The sequence below is a fragment of the Pteronotus mesoamericanus genome, unplaced genomic scaffold, assembly GCF_021234165.1.
Source record: "Pteronotus mesoamericanus isolate MK-2021 breed Mesoamerican mustached bat unplaced genomic scaffold, CSHL_Meso_final scaffold_409, whole genome shotgun sequence".
Taxonomy (NCBI): Eukaryota; Metazoa; Chordata; class Mammalia; order Chiroptera; family Mormoopidae; genus Pteronotus; species Pteronotus mesoamericanus.
In genome coordinates, this window is record NW_026555316.1 from 1,022,057 (window position 1) to 1,039,225 (window position 17,169).

At 49.5% G+C, this 17,169-nt stretch overlaps 2 protein-coding genes across 2 annotated transcripts in view; one reads left to right on the forward strand and one right to left on the reverse strand.

Annotated features, from left to right (window-relative positions):
• Positions 1–4,572: 4,572 nt before the first annotated feature.
• LOC129086733 (GTPase IMAP family member 7-like) overlaps positions 4,573–17,169 on the forward strand; it is a 39,008-nt gene continuing 26,411 nt past the window's right edge. Inside the window, exon 1 of the mRNA XM_054593414.1 lies at positions 4,573–4,623. The gene's annotated coding sequence lies outside the window, so the exon portion shown is untranslated. The remainder of the gene's footprint in view (positions 4,624–17,169) is intronic.
• On the reverse strand, positions 11,674–14,185 carry LOC129086732 (GTPase IMAP family member 5). The gene is made up of 2 exons (XM_054593411.1): positions 14,142–14,185; positions 11,674–12,718 (listed from the first exon to the last, which is right to left on the reverse strand). Exons 1-2 carry the CDS (start codon positions 14,182–14,184, stop codon positions 11,835–11,837), a joined length of 927 nt encoding a protein of 308 aa, XP_054449386.1. The 5' UTR covers position 14,185; the 3' UTR covers positions 11,674–11,834.

Genomic DNA, 17,169 nt, shown 5'->3' on the forward strand with positions numbered 1-17,169 from the left:
TTTATCTTGCTATAAGGAAACCCCAGAAATTAGATATCTTAATATCTAATGTCATGCTTCTTTTGCCCCATCTAACGAAAGAGGCATGAAATACGAGAGACCACGTAGGGTCCGGCAAGGACAACATGTCCAGTGGCCGCCGTTCTGATGAGACATCCACTAACAGGCGCCCCGGGAGAGGGAAGAGGGAAAGGGCGAGGGAGGGGCGAGTCAGCAGAGACAGCTGCACAGAGCTAAGGAGAGGCCCTATTTTGCTGAATGACACGGTCACTTAGTGGCAAGCACAAGAAATAGGGGGGAAAAAAATACTCCTTTACACTTAGACCCATGTTCATGACATTTCAGAGCACAAGGAAAAGATGCCAAACCGTGAGCAACAAACAATAACGCCTGCAACGCTTGCAAAGGCCTGGAAACCAGGCTGCGACCAGGCCCAGTACAAGCGGCAGGGCCAACGGAGCGACGTTGTCAGAAATTTGAGAGAACTCAATTTTGAACTGGGATTTTTAAATGCAGTCCACCCAGCTATTAAATGAAGGGGCAGAGAAAAAACCTTTTTTTTTCACACCAGCGGGAATTCAGAAAGTTTGCCTCCCGCACATCTTTTTAAATGGCAGGCATTTGAGGGTTGATGCTGGCAAAGGTAGGGAGAGAACCAGCTGAAGGCGTCCACCACTGGATCTCATCGGAGGAGCGCAGCTGGCAGCGGCAGCGGGGGCGCGTGGGTGGGGAGCGGAAGGAAGGGCAGGGCCGAGTGAGCCTTGTAGACCATGAAATTAGTCACCGCTGTCCAGGGAACGGGAGGTCAGCTGTGCGCAGATAAAGGAGGTGCCACGGGCAGAAAAAAGAGTAACTGCAAATAAAACTGAAAAAATAACTTAGAAATGGGATCTGTTTACTTAACTCATGTGTATGTACATTCTAAAACCTCACCTCTCGTGTGCACCGCCATTATCAGTGCACAAATAGAAATGCTGATTCTGATTCATCTTTTTGGGACACCGGTTTGGCACCCTGCCCGCTCTTCTAGGAGCAGGCCTCCCCGCCCCCGCCCCGACTTTCCTTAGGAAGGCCCTGTCCTCCGCTCCCAGGCCCAGGCTGCTCTGACTCTAACTTCACCCTCCAGGCCGATGTGTACAGTTGTCCCTGGTCCCCTCGGCCACCAGCTGCTGATTGGTTTAGGGATGGGCGGAGACTCAAGGCTGACCCCGAGGGTGGGGAAGGGAGGGGAAAAGAGAGGGAGGGAAACAACATGAGAAACATTGATTAGTTACCGCTCGTTCACACCACGACAGGGTCGGAACCTGAAAGCCAGGCATGAGCCCTGACCAGGAATTGAATCAGCGACGTCTCACTGTGCAAACGTCGCCCAACCCGCTGAGCCACGCCGGTGGGGGCTGTTTTTACTTTTAGTGCTGTGTTTGTCCTTCCTAACTCTTCTGTCATTTCTTCTGCCTCACTTCGCACTCGCCTCCTGGTTCCCACGTCCTAAGTCTTAGCACCTTATGCCTGTTAGTGCTTTTCTTTGTACTCACTTCTCTTTACGGAGGTGAAACTGATACACAACAAACTACACATATTTAAAGTGCACAATTTGATGTTCCAAACATGCACCAAGAGATGTCACCGCTCGAGTGACTACTATATCCATCACCTCCCTGTCACCAGTCCTCGTGCCCCTTGGCTACCCTGCCCCCATCCCTCCTCACCCCCGTTCCCAGCAAACCACTGATTTACTTTTTGTCAATGTAGATCGGTGTGCATTTCCTAGAGTTTTACGTAAGTAGAACCATACCTTGTGTACTCATGTTTTTTGGTCTGTCTTCTCTCACTCAATGGAACAACTTTGAGACTCATCAGCGTTGCGGAAGGTGTCAGTAGTTCCTCTCTGTCAAGCTTCCACTTGGCGGGTCTCCAGGAGTTGGTTTGTCCATTCACCTGTTGACGGACGTCCAGGCTGTGCCCGATTTCGGCTGGTACAGAACAGTGTCTGTCTGTGCACAATCAGGCCCAAGTCTTGCAGGAACACATGCTTGCTTTTCTCTTGGGAAATACGTAGGCATGGAATGGCTGGGACATATAACATATATCGTGCATGTACGTCTACTTTTTAAGAAAGCCTCTGGCTGTTTTTCCAAGTGAAACCATTTTCTTTCTCAACCAGGTCCTGCACATCCTCACCAACACTCGGTGTGGCCAGTCTACTTAACTTGAGCCGTTCCAATAGTCCTTTCTAATGGCTGCATGACATTCCTTCTGATGAATTTTGCCTCACTTCCTGTAGTTCTGCCTCTAGAAACTCCTGGACTGCACTCCCTGGAGCTTTGGCGGCCAGGCGATGGAGTGTTTGGCAGTGCTCATCGAGGGGGAAAATATTTAAAGAGGCAATAAATACAGGGTGGGAAAAAGCAGGTTTACAGCTGTGAGTATACAAAACGGAGTTTATTCTTTTTTTATTTATTGATTTTTTTTTTTTTGAGAGAAACATCGATTTGTTGTTCTACCCATTTATGCCTTCACTGGTTGCTTCTTGTATGTGCTCTGACCCAAGATCGAACCTGCAACCTTGGGCTTATCTAACAAACTGAGCTACACAGCCAGGGCCCACAGAGTTTATTCTTGTGTTGTTACTTACTAATTATTGGGTTACTTTCCATGTGAACAACTTGTAAACCTACTTTTGCCCCACCCCGTATTCTCAGAGAGCTTTCCAGAAGGGCTCTAAGGATTTGTATTTCACCAGCAGTGCGTTCCAGTGCCCTTTGGCCTTCTTGCTGACCTCACCACTAATTTTGCCAGTAGTAGGCATTATAACTCTTTGAATTATTGCAAATTGTTTCATTTTCATCGCCTTGACTATGTTGCTCTTAAAAACAGAAGTCAGTTAACTACTTTACCAGCAAAAAATGGGTTTATTCAGGAACAACAAAGAATTGCAACTTGGGACAAACAAGTTATAGCAAAAGCCATAGGCAAGTCCAACAGAAACATTTTTTTTTTTTTTTTGCAGAAAAAAGAGGAGGTTGGAAGAGGTTATTTGAACCAAAGTCCATTGCAGAAAGAGAGTTCAGAGAGATGATAGTTTCTCATTGCTTGCGTTGCCTGGGTGGCTGATTTCCTGTCGGTGATGCAGTACATCTTGTCTTGCTGGGAGATAAACTGAAGTTTTTTTCCTGTTGACATTATTCTGTTGGGGTCTGTAATTGACAATTCTTCCTGTCATTGACAAGTGGTACAGTGTGAGAGCTCCCCCTTCTGGCCTCCCAACTCCATTCTCCTGAGGTTTCCCTTGATTAATTTTCACAGCTATTTATCAAGTTTAGTATCTTTTCATATATATATATATAGGCTATTTATTCTTCATCTTCAAATACATGTTGCACTTTTTTTATTTTGGTGGGCTCTTTTTATAACAGATTTTAAAATTTCATCTTTTTTCAAGTCTATTTTTTTATACTTCATGACATCTTTGTTGTAATAAAATATTTAAACGTATCTCTTTTGATAACTTAAGGCTTCAAGTCTTGGTTAATAAACTATATCCACATCTAAGATTGTACATATATTTTATATATAATCTTTTGAGGTTTTTTATTTATTTTAATTAATTTGTTTACTTTTAGAGGGGGATGTGAGGGAGAAAGGGAGATTTGAGAAACATCGATCGGTTCCCTCTCACACACGCCCTGCCTGGGGACAGAACCCGCAGCCTAGGCATATGCCCCAACCAGGAATCAAACCGACATCCTTTCTCTTTGCAGGGCGATCCTCAGCCAACTGAGCTACATCAGTCAGGGCTTTGGTGGTGGTGTTTTTTAATAGATAAAAAATGTAATCCTTGGGTTTTTATATAGTGTGAGGTAGGAGCTCAGCTTTGTTGGCTTCTACTTTGAAAACTATTTGGGTAGCACCACTTCCTAAACAAACTGCTCTTTCCCTGACTTTGCCATGGATTAAATTCCGTTATTAACTGGGATGCGCTAGGTACCATGCATAGTGTTCTACTGATTTGTCTGTTCTCATGTCAATACCAGACTGACTGGATTATGCGCAGGCTTTTTTTTCTTTTTTGTCTAATGGGAGCTTTAAAAAGTGTTATCTAATTCTACACACGAAAAGTTATGATTTCAATTGGCATAAAATAATGTATATTGATTTTGGAAAAATGTATATTTTTATACTATTATTTTCATACAAGAACATAGTATGTTTTCTCTAATAGTTCAGATCTTGTTTAATGTTCTTCAATATTATTGTAACTTTTATTAGTTAAGTGTATCATACATCTATGAGTATATGTACAATGTAAAGGAGATCAATTCAGTAAATATCCAATTTAAGAAATAGAACATTGCCCTTTGAAACTCCTTAATCCATTCCCTTAACTTCCTTCTTTTTTCGGGAAAAAAAAATTGACTTGAGAGAGCGAGGACAGGAGAAAGAGAGAAACATTGCTTTGTTGTTCCATTTATTCATGCATTCATTGGTTGATTCTTGCGTGTGCCCTGCCCAGGGATTGAACTCAACCTTGGTGTATGCGGAGGACGCTCTAACCCACTGAGCTACCCGGCCGAGGCCTCAACTTCCTTCTTGATCACATTGCTCTTCCTCCCTCACACCAAGGTATTGTCATTCTCCTGTCTTTTGTGACAATTATCCCCTTGCTTTTCTTTATAGTTTTACCACCCCCGTCTGTTGCTCTAAATAATATTTTTTAGTTTTGTCCATTATTAACCTTGATAAAAATGGAATCAGACTGTGTATTCTTCTGGGAATTGCTTCTTTTGTTCAACACAGTACATGTGAGATTTACCCATGTTGACGTAGGTAACTATTTTGTTCATTTTTACTGCTTGTATTATTCCATTACACAAGTATTCTACAATTTGTTTATTCAATCTTCTGTTCATGGGTATTTCGGATGTTTCTAGCCTTTTACTGTTGAGGTTTCTTACAAAAATATCCCGATGCACTCTTCTACGGTAACGGTCTTCAAACTTTTTTTGTTTGTGTGTTCACTATCAGAATTTTAAAAATCTAGGTGCTTTCTTGAACATTTTAAACTGAACTTCGGTTACCGAACCAAAGTGGGATTCGGCTGCCTGCCGCCGAACACAGGCATTCAACGACAACGGGTAGGGAAGGAACAAGGTCTTTATTAAAACGTTGCACCGTTTGGGGCAGCCGCCCCCAGAACCAGAAACAGTGTCCAGAAGCCCCGGCTCCATCCTTACCTGCCCTTGTGGCTATGAGGCTGCCAGGCAGACTGCTCTGCAGCTTCAGGCCCGCTCCCTGGCGGGGGCGCTGGCAGGACCGCCGCGCCATCGCCGTGCTGCTGCTTCCCTCGCGGGGGCCAGGGGCTGCTGCGCAGAGGCTGTGACGTGGGCCCGCGCCGGAGGCTGCTCACACCCCCTGGGCCGGTGAGCTGCACAGCCGCGTGTGCGCTGATCCCAGAGCGAGAGAAGGGGCGCGTTCTGGGGGAGAATGGCCCACGACGGCGCGAGCGAGGGCAAGGTGAAGGGGCGCGTTCCCTCCTACCCTTCCTTTAAATTTCCCAGCCCCAAATTCCACGCACTCGGGTAGCGACCAGTGTCCTAGCCAATCCCGTAGGCTACACGGTCTGCCCCTCCCTGTGTCGCGTGTTAACCTCCAGGGGGCAGGTGTTGCGGTGACCTCTCCAGCCTCGTGCGTGGCCACGCTAGCTCAGTTGCCGGGGCTACGCAACCCTGCTGCGCGGGCGTGTTTACCCCTCACCCCCGGGTCTGGAAATCGATCCCAGCGACGCTGCGACCTCAGTCCTGCCGCCTCCCGCGTTTCCTGTAACCCCTTCTTCACTCGGGCGCTGCACCGGCATCGCTTCTAAATTTTTTTTTTTTTAATCACGAACTTTAGCAAAGAATGAAATTCCTGGCACATGGTGGATGTTAACATTAAAAAATGAAATTGGTTCTTTTTTAAAAATATATATAAATAACATAGAAATGCAACTTAAAAAAATACATACGAACAAGCTCTTTTGTAATAGTCAGGAATTTCACACTGTTCCTCTTTCTGCCTCACCGCCCATTCACACCCCCCACAGAATTGTATCTTTTTTTAAGGCAGATTTTAAAAAATTGATTTTTTAAAAAAAGTATTTATTTTTAGAGAGGGGAAGGGAGGAAGAGAAACATCATTGCGTGGTTGCCTCTCGCGCGCCCCCTCCTGGGGACCTGGCCCGCAACCCAGGCATTTGCCCTCCACTGGGAATCACAGCGGTGACCCTTAGATTCCCAGGCCAGTGCTCAATCCACCGCGCCTCACCAGCCAGGGTGGATCTGTATCTTATTGTAATAGGTTTGTACGCTGGAAAAATCTTGATCACCCTAGCTTCCTTTTTTGTCACAAAAAATATATATATGAAAACTGGGGAAAAAAACTCTGTGACCATAAAGCTTTAAATGTGAAACCTGTCTTCTGTGTTTAGTTATCATTATCAAAGTGTTATCAGCACACAATTGATCGAAGCAACACAAACTTGTCACAACACTTGTAAAATAATTATTTCACAGTAACTCTTTTATTTTGGAAATTCAGCGGGACAGGTGAGACTTTTTTAGGTTTATTTCATGTATGCATGCTTGACTGTGATTCCTTGCTAGAATGAGAAAATGTTCAGATCAGTTCTACGCCTATTTTTGTTTTAATCAAAACAGGCGCTGGGCACCTTGTTCACATAAATAAATGGGAATGGAAACAACTTTGTTATGCCAATGCTGCTCAATTCTTTGAACTCTTTCCAAGAGACCATAAATGCCAAGAACCATACAGCAACCTATCATTAATGTTTAACTATCTATTAATGGATACATCTGCCTTCCTTTTTGTCGAAAACACAGTTGTGTAAACTGCTTGACTTGCAAAAAGGTTTATTAGTCAGCCATTATAGACATTAGATTTCACAATATCTGGGAAAATGACTACTAAATTTCTTACTCTTTCACTTTAGAGGCTGAAAAGGTATCTCATTTAACCCAGTATATCTAAAACTTAAAAAAAAAATGAAATACTGTGAACTTTGATAAACCTTTGTCAGTATGTTTTAAAAACTTTTTAAGTGGAACATTCTACGGGGTCTGGCAGAAGCATAAACACCTGCTTGAGTGTGTGGTGGGCAGGGTAATAATACGGCCGTAATGACGTACAGCTTAAATTTGAACATTTCACCTAAAACGTCACATGGCGTGCTTGAGTGTGACATTGTTATGTTACAAAATTACATGCCTACGATTTTGTAATAAAACAGGGGCGTTACTTGTGCCTGACCCTGTGTATAGAGAGGAGGTGAAAGGGTCACGTCCCGAACGCATACCCGTTACTTGGTGGGCAGCCGTGTTTCCTCAGCCCCATCCCTCCTGTCCAGGTTATTTGAAAGCCAACCCGATACCAGGTCATTTCGTCTCTGAGCTTACCAGCACATGACTCTAAAGCACTAAGACTCTCCTTTTCATTAATAATAGCACATTTGAAAAAGTAAACATGTACTAGTAAATATCTAGCTATGCAGATGGCGTTCACAGTTCTACAGCTGTCATTAAAAACATTTTCTGAATATAGAGTCACACGCGGTCCGCACGTTGCAGTTCGTGGGCGGTCTGCCTACCTCCTCCACGGGGAAGCTGGCGCCTGGTGTATCTAGTAATTGCTGAGGACCGCAACCCAGGCCCATTCACTTAGTAGGGGCTGCAAAATGATGGCTCTTCCATTGTACCACTGCTCCTGTGTTTATCAGCTGGAGCGGTTCCACGAAAGGAAAGCTCCAGCCATTGGGAGCTCTTCCAGGCTTCCTCTTCTGTCCTTTTGCTATATCCCCCCGCCCTCAATGTTTGTACTTTCTTACTTTTGGGCTCTATAAGCACCCCAGTTCACGTTGTGTTTTCTTCTCCCAACCATATGATCAGCCACTTCTCTAAGGAGCCCTGGTTCCTTTTCAGTGGAGAAAGACGTTTAGGAACAAGATCTGTGTGCCAGGTGTTCCCCTTGCCTCTGGAGCGTCGTTGCTTCTAGCCTCTCTTGGCGGATGGCTGGGGAACCGTCTAACTTGCATGTTACTGACCCGCAAATGCACACACTCACATGTATTTGTTTCTCTGTCTATGAAAAAGCAACAGCCGTGAATTTCGCTGATATTTCTGACTCCAGGCCAGCAGGAGGTTTATTCTAGAATTCTCCCTATGCTCTTGGTACTTTCGTTCTCTGACAGTGAGAAACTTGGCTCTCATTGCTACAGCATATTTGCTGGTTGGAAGAACCCTAATTATCAGTTTCAAAATTGCTAAGTTTCCCATCTTAGGGCAAAAACATTCAGTGTTTCACTTCTGTGGTATGGTTTTTGGTAGATGCCCTTTGTCGGCTTGTAGACGTTCCTTTCTAGTCTTAGTTTCTAGAAGTTTTGTAATGGTTATGGAATTTTGTCAAAGGCCTCTCTGCATCTCTTGAGATGTGGCTGCTGCCTCTTCACTGGCCTGTGCGTGCGCGGAGCAGCATCGACGGGCTTCTGAGCGGAGAGCCAGGCCTGCGCCTCTGTGCTGACGCCTCTGCGGGTACCATCCTGTGTGTATATTGTTGGGTTTCATCGGCTGGCGTTGCATGGAGGATGTTTGCACCTGTGTTTATGAGGGATACATGAGGATTTTCTTTTCCTCTTACAATGCCTCTCTTTGACTTCGGTGTTAAGGTCATGCTGACCCCGTACCTTGGGATGGGAAGTGCATCTTCTTTTTCCGCTTTCAGAAGGGGCTGTGCAGAGCTGACGTTACTCTTTTTCCTTCGATATTTGATAGAACGAGACAGTGAAATAACCTGGGCCTGAGTCTTCTTTTCTTGGGAGGTTTTAGAGTACACATTTGATTCTTTGAGAGATGTGGGACTAGTTGGGGTTCCCGGCAGTGGGGGCGCAGGGGTAGAGGAGGAGCCTCAGCCAGGGCCGGGTGTGGGGGGCCTGGGACACCCCGGTCCTTAAGTGCTCTTCACCTAAGTGCCTAAATCACAGTGTGGGTGGGGCGGACATCTCCCTGGTTTCTGTGGAAATGCAAGCCCGCCTCCGAGAGGAAACCTCCTAACCCTGTTTCCTCTCAGGGCACAGCCTGGGTAAGGGGAGGGCAGCACATGACAGAGATAAGAGGGGGCAGAGCCATGGAACGGACCAACCACGGTGGCCACCTTGAGTTCAGCCTTCGCAGGCATCTGCAATCACCCGTATGGAAGGATCTGGACGCGGGGAGGCACGTGGTGCCGGGCGAGGCCTGTGAGGGAGACAGAAGCCGGGGTGCCCTAACTGGTCACAGCTGCCCTTTCTTCTGAGTCTTTCCCTTTTTTGTTCTCCCCCCACAAAAGGCATCTATTGCTCTTTTAGCCAGCTCAGGAGCTAAAACAGAATACCGCAGAGTGGGTGGGAAGCAACGCATGTTTATTCCTCTTTGCTCTGGAGGCTGGGAGGTCCAAGGTCATGGCGCTGGCAGATGTGGTGTCTGGGGAGAGCCTGCTCCCTGGTGGCCGAGCCTTCACGTGGTGGACAGGTGGCTCTCGTGCCGTCCTCCCCTGATAAGGCCGCTAATGCCACCATGAGTGCTCTGACCGCCTGCCCTCCCCGAATCCCGCTCACCTCCAAATTCCCCGGGTGGGAGGCCACTGACTGAGGCTGGCGTTTCGGCATCTGAGCCTGGGGTCGCGGACCTCAGACCATAGCAGCTACACGCTGTCCTTTCATGGGCCCTGACAGGTGGAGGAGGACAGAGCCTGACTCCCAATCGTCCCCCCGGAGGCTCATCCTGGTGGGCAGGTCCGGCTGCGGGAAGAGCGCCTCCGGGAACAGCATCCTCCGTGAGCCCAAGTTTGAGTCCAGGCTGTCGGCCCAGACAGTGACCAGGACGTGCCAGGAAGGCACGGCCACGTGGCACGGGAGGAGCATCCTGGTGGTTGACACGCCCTCTATCTTTGAGGCAAAGGCCCAGGACCAAGACGTGTACAAGGACATCGGGGACTGCTACCTGCTCTTGGCCCCGGGGCCCCATGTGCTGCTGCTGGTGACGCAGCTGGGCCGCTTCACCAAACAGGACACGGTGGCAATGAGGAGGGTGAAGGAGGTCTTTGGGGCAGGAGCCGTGAGACACATGGTGGTCCTCTTCACCCACAAGGAGGACTTGAGGGGCGAGTCCTTGGACGAGTACGTAGCCCACACGGACAACCTCAGCCACCATCTGGCCATGAACCTGAGGTTGGCGCTGACACTTCAGAGCAGCGCAGAGTTGGAACAAGCCTGAACCTGGCGTCAACCAACCCCAGAGCCCCGGCCTCTGGACTTCAGCCACTCGATCCCCTTACTGTCCAAGCTATTTGAGCCTGAGGTCTCTTTTCCCTGCATGGGAAAATGCTTGTACCAGTGAAGAGCTCCCCATGGTCCTTTAGGTAGAAATCCCTATATCTCGGAACCTCCCCAAGGAAGTGGCATCGAGATCCAGCGGTTTCATCTTCTCAGACCACCCTCTCCTGCTGAAGGGCCTGCTCCACAGCAGACATCCACCGACTCCTGAATGCAGGGAGAAGTCCGTCTGGGGACGTTATTTTGCGGAGCGGCAGCGGGAGGGCGGAGGATGGGGGACAGCCTGCAGGCCGCGCCGGGCCTCCCTCCGCTCAGGGGAGAAACAGCTCCCGAAGGAACACTTCCCAGGGACTCCCTCTGGCGGGCAGCCCTGTGTGAGCAGAGGGCTGACAGGACCCTTCCTCCTGCTCCACCGTAACATGTCCTCAGTGACTGTCCAGCCTGGCTCCCCCTGGAACCCGACAGAGGTGTTCTGTCACCTGGATGAGCAGGTGACGCCGCTCACGGGGAAGAGACGCCTGGCCGGTGCGCCGCACCCATCGGGGAGGCCTGGCCGCCTGCCCGCCCTCCTGCAGCCCGGCTCCCCAGGACTTTATGGGCCCAGTTCATGCCTGGTCCCCTTCCCTGGAGGAGGATGGGGTCACCCGTTGTCCACTGGGGGACTGGACGATGCACCCGAGGGAGCCAGGAAGAAATCAGAAGAAGAAGAATGTTTCGTCGCCACCTGAGAAAGTGATGTGGAATTCAGATCTCAGTGCCCAGAAAGTCTGCCGGGAGCGCAGCCTCGCAGGTCCCTCCTGCCCCGTCCGCGCACTGTTTCCTCTGCAGGCGGCTGAGACCCTGCGGTCCGCTGGGCCTGAGGCGGCCACGTTGGGCCCTGCTCTACCACATCCCAGCTGCTTCTCTTCCCAGCCGCGGACCCTGCTTTCCCCAAGGGAGCACCCACCCCACCCTGTGGCCCCTGTCCTCTCCTCCTTGCGTGTCCAGGTCTCCTGTTTCCCTCCCCTGACCCCCTTCAGGCCTCCAGGATCCCCCCCAGAATGCACTCTCACCCTCTGTCCGGTGGGGCTGCTGATGGGTGCCGTCCCTTCCAGCCTATGATGAAGCCAGAGTGTGTTTCTGAATAAAAGAAGGAACGCTGCTACCGGCTTCTGATGTAACCTATTTCTTCTCTCAACGTGTAATATCACAGTCCACTCCCCTTCCTTCCTGGAACCCCCCCTCCCAGAGACTTCAGAAAGGCATCCAATCGATCATTCACCTCCACGATTCTTAACAAAACAGACCAAAAAGACATGTTTTTTCCTTTGGGTTTTATTTATCTACAAGTGCTTGGAGAACGTGAATGACATGTCTGATACAAGGAAGAGGAACTGAGCCTGAAATGAAGTAAAAAGCAAATGCAGTATCTTATAAACATAGAGACAGTGAGTCTGGAAGCAAGAAGCTAATTGTAGAAGTCTGCTGGAAATGCTTAGTGCCCACGAGTAATACCCCAGTTAATTAAAACGGCAAGATAAATCAAAATGCAGATCACGATAAAGGCCAATAACCCAATGTGAGAAAAGATCCACTCTTTGACTCTGAGCAGAGTCTTGGACACCCTGGGACCCTCCAACTCCTTCAGGTCTCGCTTTTGCTTTTCCACCTGCGCCTGCACCTGGGCCAGGTAGCCGAGCTCTTCACCGCAGGCGCCGTCCTGGCGCTTCCGCAGCTCCTGCGCTCGGGAGAAGAGGTCGTTGCTGTAGAAGGCGCCCTCGTGGTCCTGCTTCAGGCTCTCGACCACAGCCATCAGCTCTGCCAGCTGCGCCCTCTGCTCCTCCCCCGTGGCCCGGTTGTTGAAGCCACAGTACCTGCCCCCGCACTCATGGACCAGGCCCCGCAGGCTGAGGTTGTCCGTGTGGGCTAAGTACTCGTCCAAGGACTCGCCCCTCAAGTCCTCCTTGTGGGTGAAGAGGACCACCATGTGTCTCACGGCTCCTGCCCCAAAGACCTCCTTCACCCTCCTCATTGCCACCGTGTCCTGTTTGGTGAAGCGGCCCAGCTGCGTCACCAGCAGCAGCACGTGGGGCCCCGGGGCCAAGAGCAGGTAGCAGTCCCCGATGTCCTTGTACACGTCTTGGTCCTGGGCCTTTGCCTCAAAGATGGAGGGCGTGTCAACCACCAGGATGCTCCTCCCGTGCCACGTGGCCGTGCCTTCCTGGCACGTCCTGGTCACTGTCTGGGCCGACAGCCTGGACTGGAACTTGGGCTCACGGAGGATGCTGTTCCCGGAGGCGCTCTTCCCGCAGCCGGACCGGCCCACCAGGACCAGCCGCAGTGAGGATGATGATTCTGAACAGTTATCTCCTACTCTGCCTGGAAAAAATGAAAAAGACCGTGTGCTCAGCTAGTGATGCTTAGGATGTTTCGGCACGGACCCTCATGGTATCGCATAAAAACATGGACCTTCCTTCCAGGAAAACAGTCCTATCTAAGTGCATAAAAAAGCATGTCGATGACTTTAGGAGGCACTTGGTCACAGGAAGTCTGCCTGGGAAGCCCACCTTGCAGCCACACCCGGGAGGGAGAACGGCCACACTGAGCAGGATGCGCCAAGCCCTTCACCGAGACCAAGGGAAACACAGTGTTTCTGAAAGAGAAGTGGTCCCGTGTTTTCTCAGGATAGTACCTGGCCCAGGTTCATGCTAAATCAATGAGATTAGACGGAGGCAGAGGATCAGTCACAAAGGGGAAAATGTTACCACCTGTTTTTCATCCACCAACTCCTAGTCACATCTGTGTAGAAGTGCTCAACACACTTGCCTAGACCTTGGGAGGAATGGAAGTGTCAGATGTGACCTTCTACCAGGGACCAGCCGAGGGTCCCTGGGTCTCTGCTCATTGGGTGGGAAGTAGGGTGCTTGAAACTGAGACAACAGAGATGTCAAGGGCAACGTCCAAGAGATGACCTGGGATGGGTGGCTGAAGAGGAGTAGAACGTAAGACCATTAGAAGTACATGCCCTGGTTGGTGTGGCTCAGTGGATTGAGTGCCAGTCTGCATACCAAAGGGTCGCTGGTTCGATTCCCAGTCAGGGCACAGGCCTGGGTTGTGGGCCAGGTCCCCAGTAGAGGGTGCACGAGAGGCAACCACACATTGATGTTTCTTTCCCTCTCTCCCTCCTTTGCCTTCTAAGAAAATAAATACGATAAAATAAAAAAAGAAAAAAAAAGAAGGACACTCATTGGAGAAATCCTCTACTTGGCTGATTGAACTACAGGAAGTTAACGAAGGTGGTGTTGGAAAGGGAACAGGGGGCCGGGAGCAAAAACCTCAAGGGACCAAGGAGGGTGAGAGCGAAGGAGTTCTGGGGTTCTTGCGAACCCACATGAGCTCCAAGTGCATTGTGGGCTCCAAAAATCTATTGTTTTTCTTCTACCCTGGGTTGACTCATCCCATCTCAAAGTGTTCTGGGATGTTTTGTGGCAAACATGGTGACTAAGTCTCTCTGGGAAACTGTTCCATTTTCAGCTGAGAGTAGACAAGGAAAGAGAAACTTTATTCACAATTCAGCTCAAAATCCTCTCACTTCTGACTTGGAGTCTCCTTTCCACACATCCCACATGTCGTGCGCACGCACAGCACTGTGCTCTGGGGTCGGCAGGGGTGTGCTCATGAAGGGAAGGGAAAGAACAAACGCACGCTGCCCTTTTCTTCTGCAGTGTAAAGTAGCTGGGCTGCTGTCTCTCTGTTTGAGGTGAGGGACCGGAGCCTCTTGGGAACTGGGAGGCTCTCTTACCTTCAGCCATAGTCCCGTATCTGCTGCTCGGGTGTCCTTCCATCCTCTTCTGAAATAAAAACAGAAAAAGAATAAAAAGCGTGTCCACGTGGGAGCTGGTAAGGCCTGGGGACACCTCCAGTTCAGGCCTGGAAGATGAGTCCTCCGTGGAGGAGCCATTCCCGTCGCTAGCGTCCTAACTCACGTTATATTTGAAAATGTCTCTAAAGAACTTCCAGCAAACCAGCAGATGCCAACACAGCGTACGTTAACACCACGCACGGTTGCTCTGTCTTCTCACCTTCCAGGAAAGCAGGAAGGGTGTTAAACCACGCCGCTTGCTTATGCCCATGTAACTGGAAAAGGATGTCATCCAATGACACCCAATGTCGTTGATGGCAAGGCCATGTTTGCTCTGCTCTAGCAAGTTTCTTGTCAGCAGCCCCCCAAGCGGTCGGTGGAGAGGAGAGGGTGTTGTGACCAAAGAGAAATCGACATTCAGCACAAATTCAAGAGAGACTCGCTCTGATAGGTGTGGCTCAGGTGGTTGGACGTCGCACTGCAAAGCAAAAGGTCACCAGTTCCATGCCCAGTCAGGGCACAGGCCCGGGCTGCAGTTCAGTCACCACAGGCGACGAGCAACAGATCAACATGTCGCTCACACATCGATGCCTCTCTCCATCTCCTTCTCCCTTCCTTCCCCTCTCTTAAAATCTTCAAAAAAAAAAAAAAAAAAAAATTCCAGAGAGACCCACTTCTCACTCAGGGTTTCGTCAAATGTTTCTCCTGGCCGGCTCTGAGGTCCGTGTCCCTGACTGATCACCATGTTGTATCCCAGGGGATTTAAACAGAAATTGGCACAGATGTTTCACTCACATGAGGTATAACGGTGTGTTATCTTGGTGTCAGAAGGGCAAGTATGGGATATACAGCTATACCTCTGATGAGACTGTATTTATTTATCCTTTAATAGTATGCAGTTATGAAACACAGTTTTTAAGTGAAGAAATACACCGAGGTATAAAACGAAAGCCTGCCATTAAAAATGAACGAGTGTAAGTATTTGGCATTTTTACGGCAGCTCCTTTGATCGATGGCAAAGCCGGAGCATCACACACGGAACCTGCTGGCGGTTTCGACCCCAGGCCCTTCTCCCGCCCTCTTGCCTTCCGACACCGCCCAGGGCCTGAGGATTTTATCCCTCATTCTCATGTGTGTACATCCACTTCTGCACACATGGCTATTTAAGTAAAACCTAGGACTGTTTTTGTGTTTTAAACTTTTACATAAATGACATTATTTGTGTAACATTTAATTCAATTATTTATTAACACAACTTTAAGCTCTTTCAAAATATATGTTTGCTGCAAAATAATCCCCACGCACTGTTCATCTCTGTGCACACGTGCAAGAATCTCTCTCAGGTGGCCAGCTCCCTCTGCCTAGATGTTGCTCACTTAACTGCAAGAGCGCTCTGCTAATTCTCGCCACCATCAGCTGCGTGGGAGAGCTCCCCGTAGCTTCGCTTGCATCTGTTGATGTTCAACTTGTAACATTTTAATCACTCTCATGGGCATAAATAAGGGTGTCTTAGTTGGTACACTTGCATTGCACGGATTACTGTTGAATTAAAAATGGTTTTCATGGCTTGTTTGCTATTCAGGTTGCTTCTGTTATATGGAAATAACATTTGCATGTTTTTTCCAGTCACTTAGTGTTTTTTGGCCCACCTTAAGAAAAACATCCATTGTCTCATTGTCAGACTATACTAAGGCAACTTCCTTCCTTCCTTCCGTCCTTCCTTCCTTCTTTCCTTCCTTCCTTCTTTTCCTCCTTTCTTTTCCACCCCCCTCTTCCCACTCGCCCCCTTCTTTCCTGAAGCCCACGGAAGAGCATATCCTCACCCCCCTCCCTTACGCTGTCCTTGTCCCCAGGAAATTATACCCTGGCTCTTGTTAAACCGGCTCAAAATCTCTCACCCTTTTCGACCTTAGATGACCTTGGTGAGGTTTGGAAACCTGAGAAAGGACGCTGGAATCCATCCAGCGATGTGGTGACGATGATGATGGGGAGCCTCATCGTCCTGCTAATCTGTGCGGCCTTTTATAACTTTCTAAGTCCTTTCATGTCCGCTATTTTAACTGTGCTCCTAAATTAAGATAAGTTTTCCAGTTTTAATTAAAATTGGGGAACTCAGCAACAAATGGCCCACCCAAGGTCACACAATTGCCAAGGAGCAGAGACTGAAAAGCGGCTCCTTGTCCCCGCGGACCCTCCTGGGTTCCACGGGAGGGAAAAGATTATTCCCAGTAAGGCCACAGCCTCTTAGACCCCCACGTGCGACGCGGCCGCCCGTGCTCAGGACGTAGAGGGGTGCCGACAGGCTGGAAGCCTGCCCTGGACCCAACAGACAGTTGTAGGGCAGAGCCTAGAGTGCACGCTTTCCCTGGAGAAGGTGAGTCCAAGGGAAAACTGCAGGGGCGGGAGGAGCTCTGAGCTGAGGCGTTTCAGCGTCCGGCAACCTGGTGCTTTGTTGACTTGCTTGTTTATGTGACCCCAGTGGAGCCAGGTGCCCGTCACAGAAAGCCAGTCCCACTCAAGTGACATTGCAGAGACGCAGTGTAGTAGTTCTCCTGGGCCACCTTCTGGACGCGGCAGGTGGCAGGGGAGGGGAGGACGTGCGCCCCACAGAGGAACGGGCTTTCGGGCAGATAGTAACCACTAACCCAGTGTCCGGGGAACCAGAAAGGATACCGACGGAACGCTAACGTGAGCCACGAAGGGTTAACAAGACTGAATGGGGCCGAGGCAAAGGCTGGGGTGCATCCCAGGCCTGAAGGGACGTGGGACGTGTCCACACTGAGGCAGGTCAGAGCAGGAGGACAGAGACAGGAGACAGACTCCTTCCCCAGGAGGAAAACTCTAATCTTTTCCAAAATGGGGCCGGGGTCACGGGAGGGCAGCGGGCAGGGTGCCAGCCGAGGCTATACCAGCGCAGACAGCGGGCGGGTCCAGGGCCGGCGGGCGGTTCAAGAAAACGGACATAACG

What these genes read in the sequence shown, in the direction of transcription:
- LOC129086732 (XM_054593411.1), bottom strand. Translation starts at nt 14,184, where the DNA reads ATGGAAGGACACCCGAGCAGCAGATACGGGACTATGGCTGAAG. An exon ending in ATACGGGACTATGGCTGAAG is followed by an intron (nt 12,719 to 14,141) that starts GTAAGAGAGCCT and finishes CATTTTTTCCAG; the next exon opens with GCAGAGTAGGAGATAACTGT.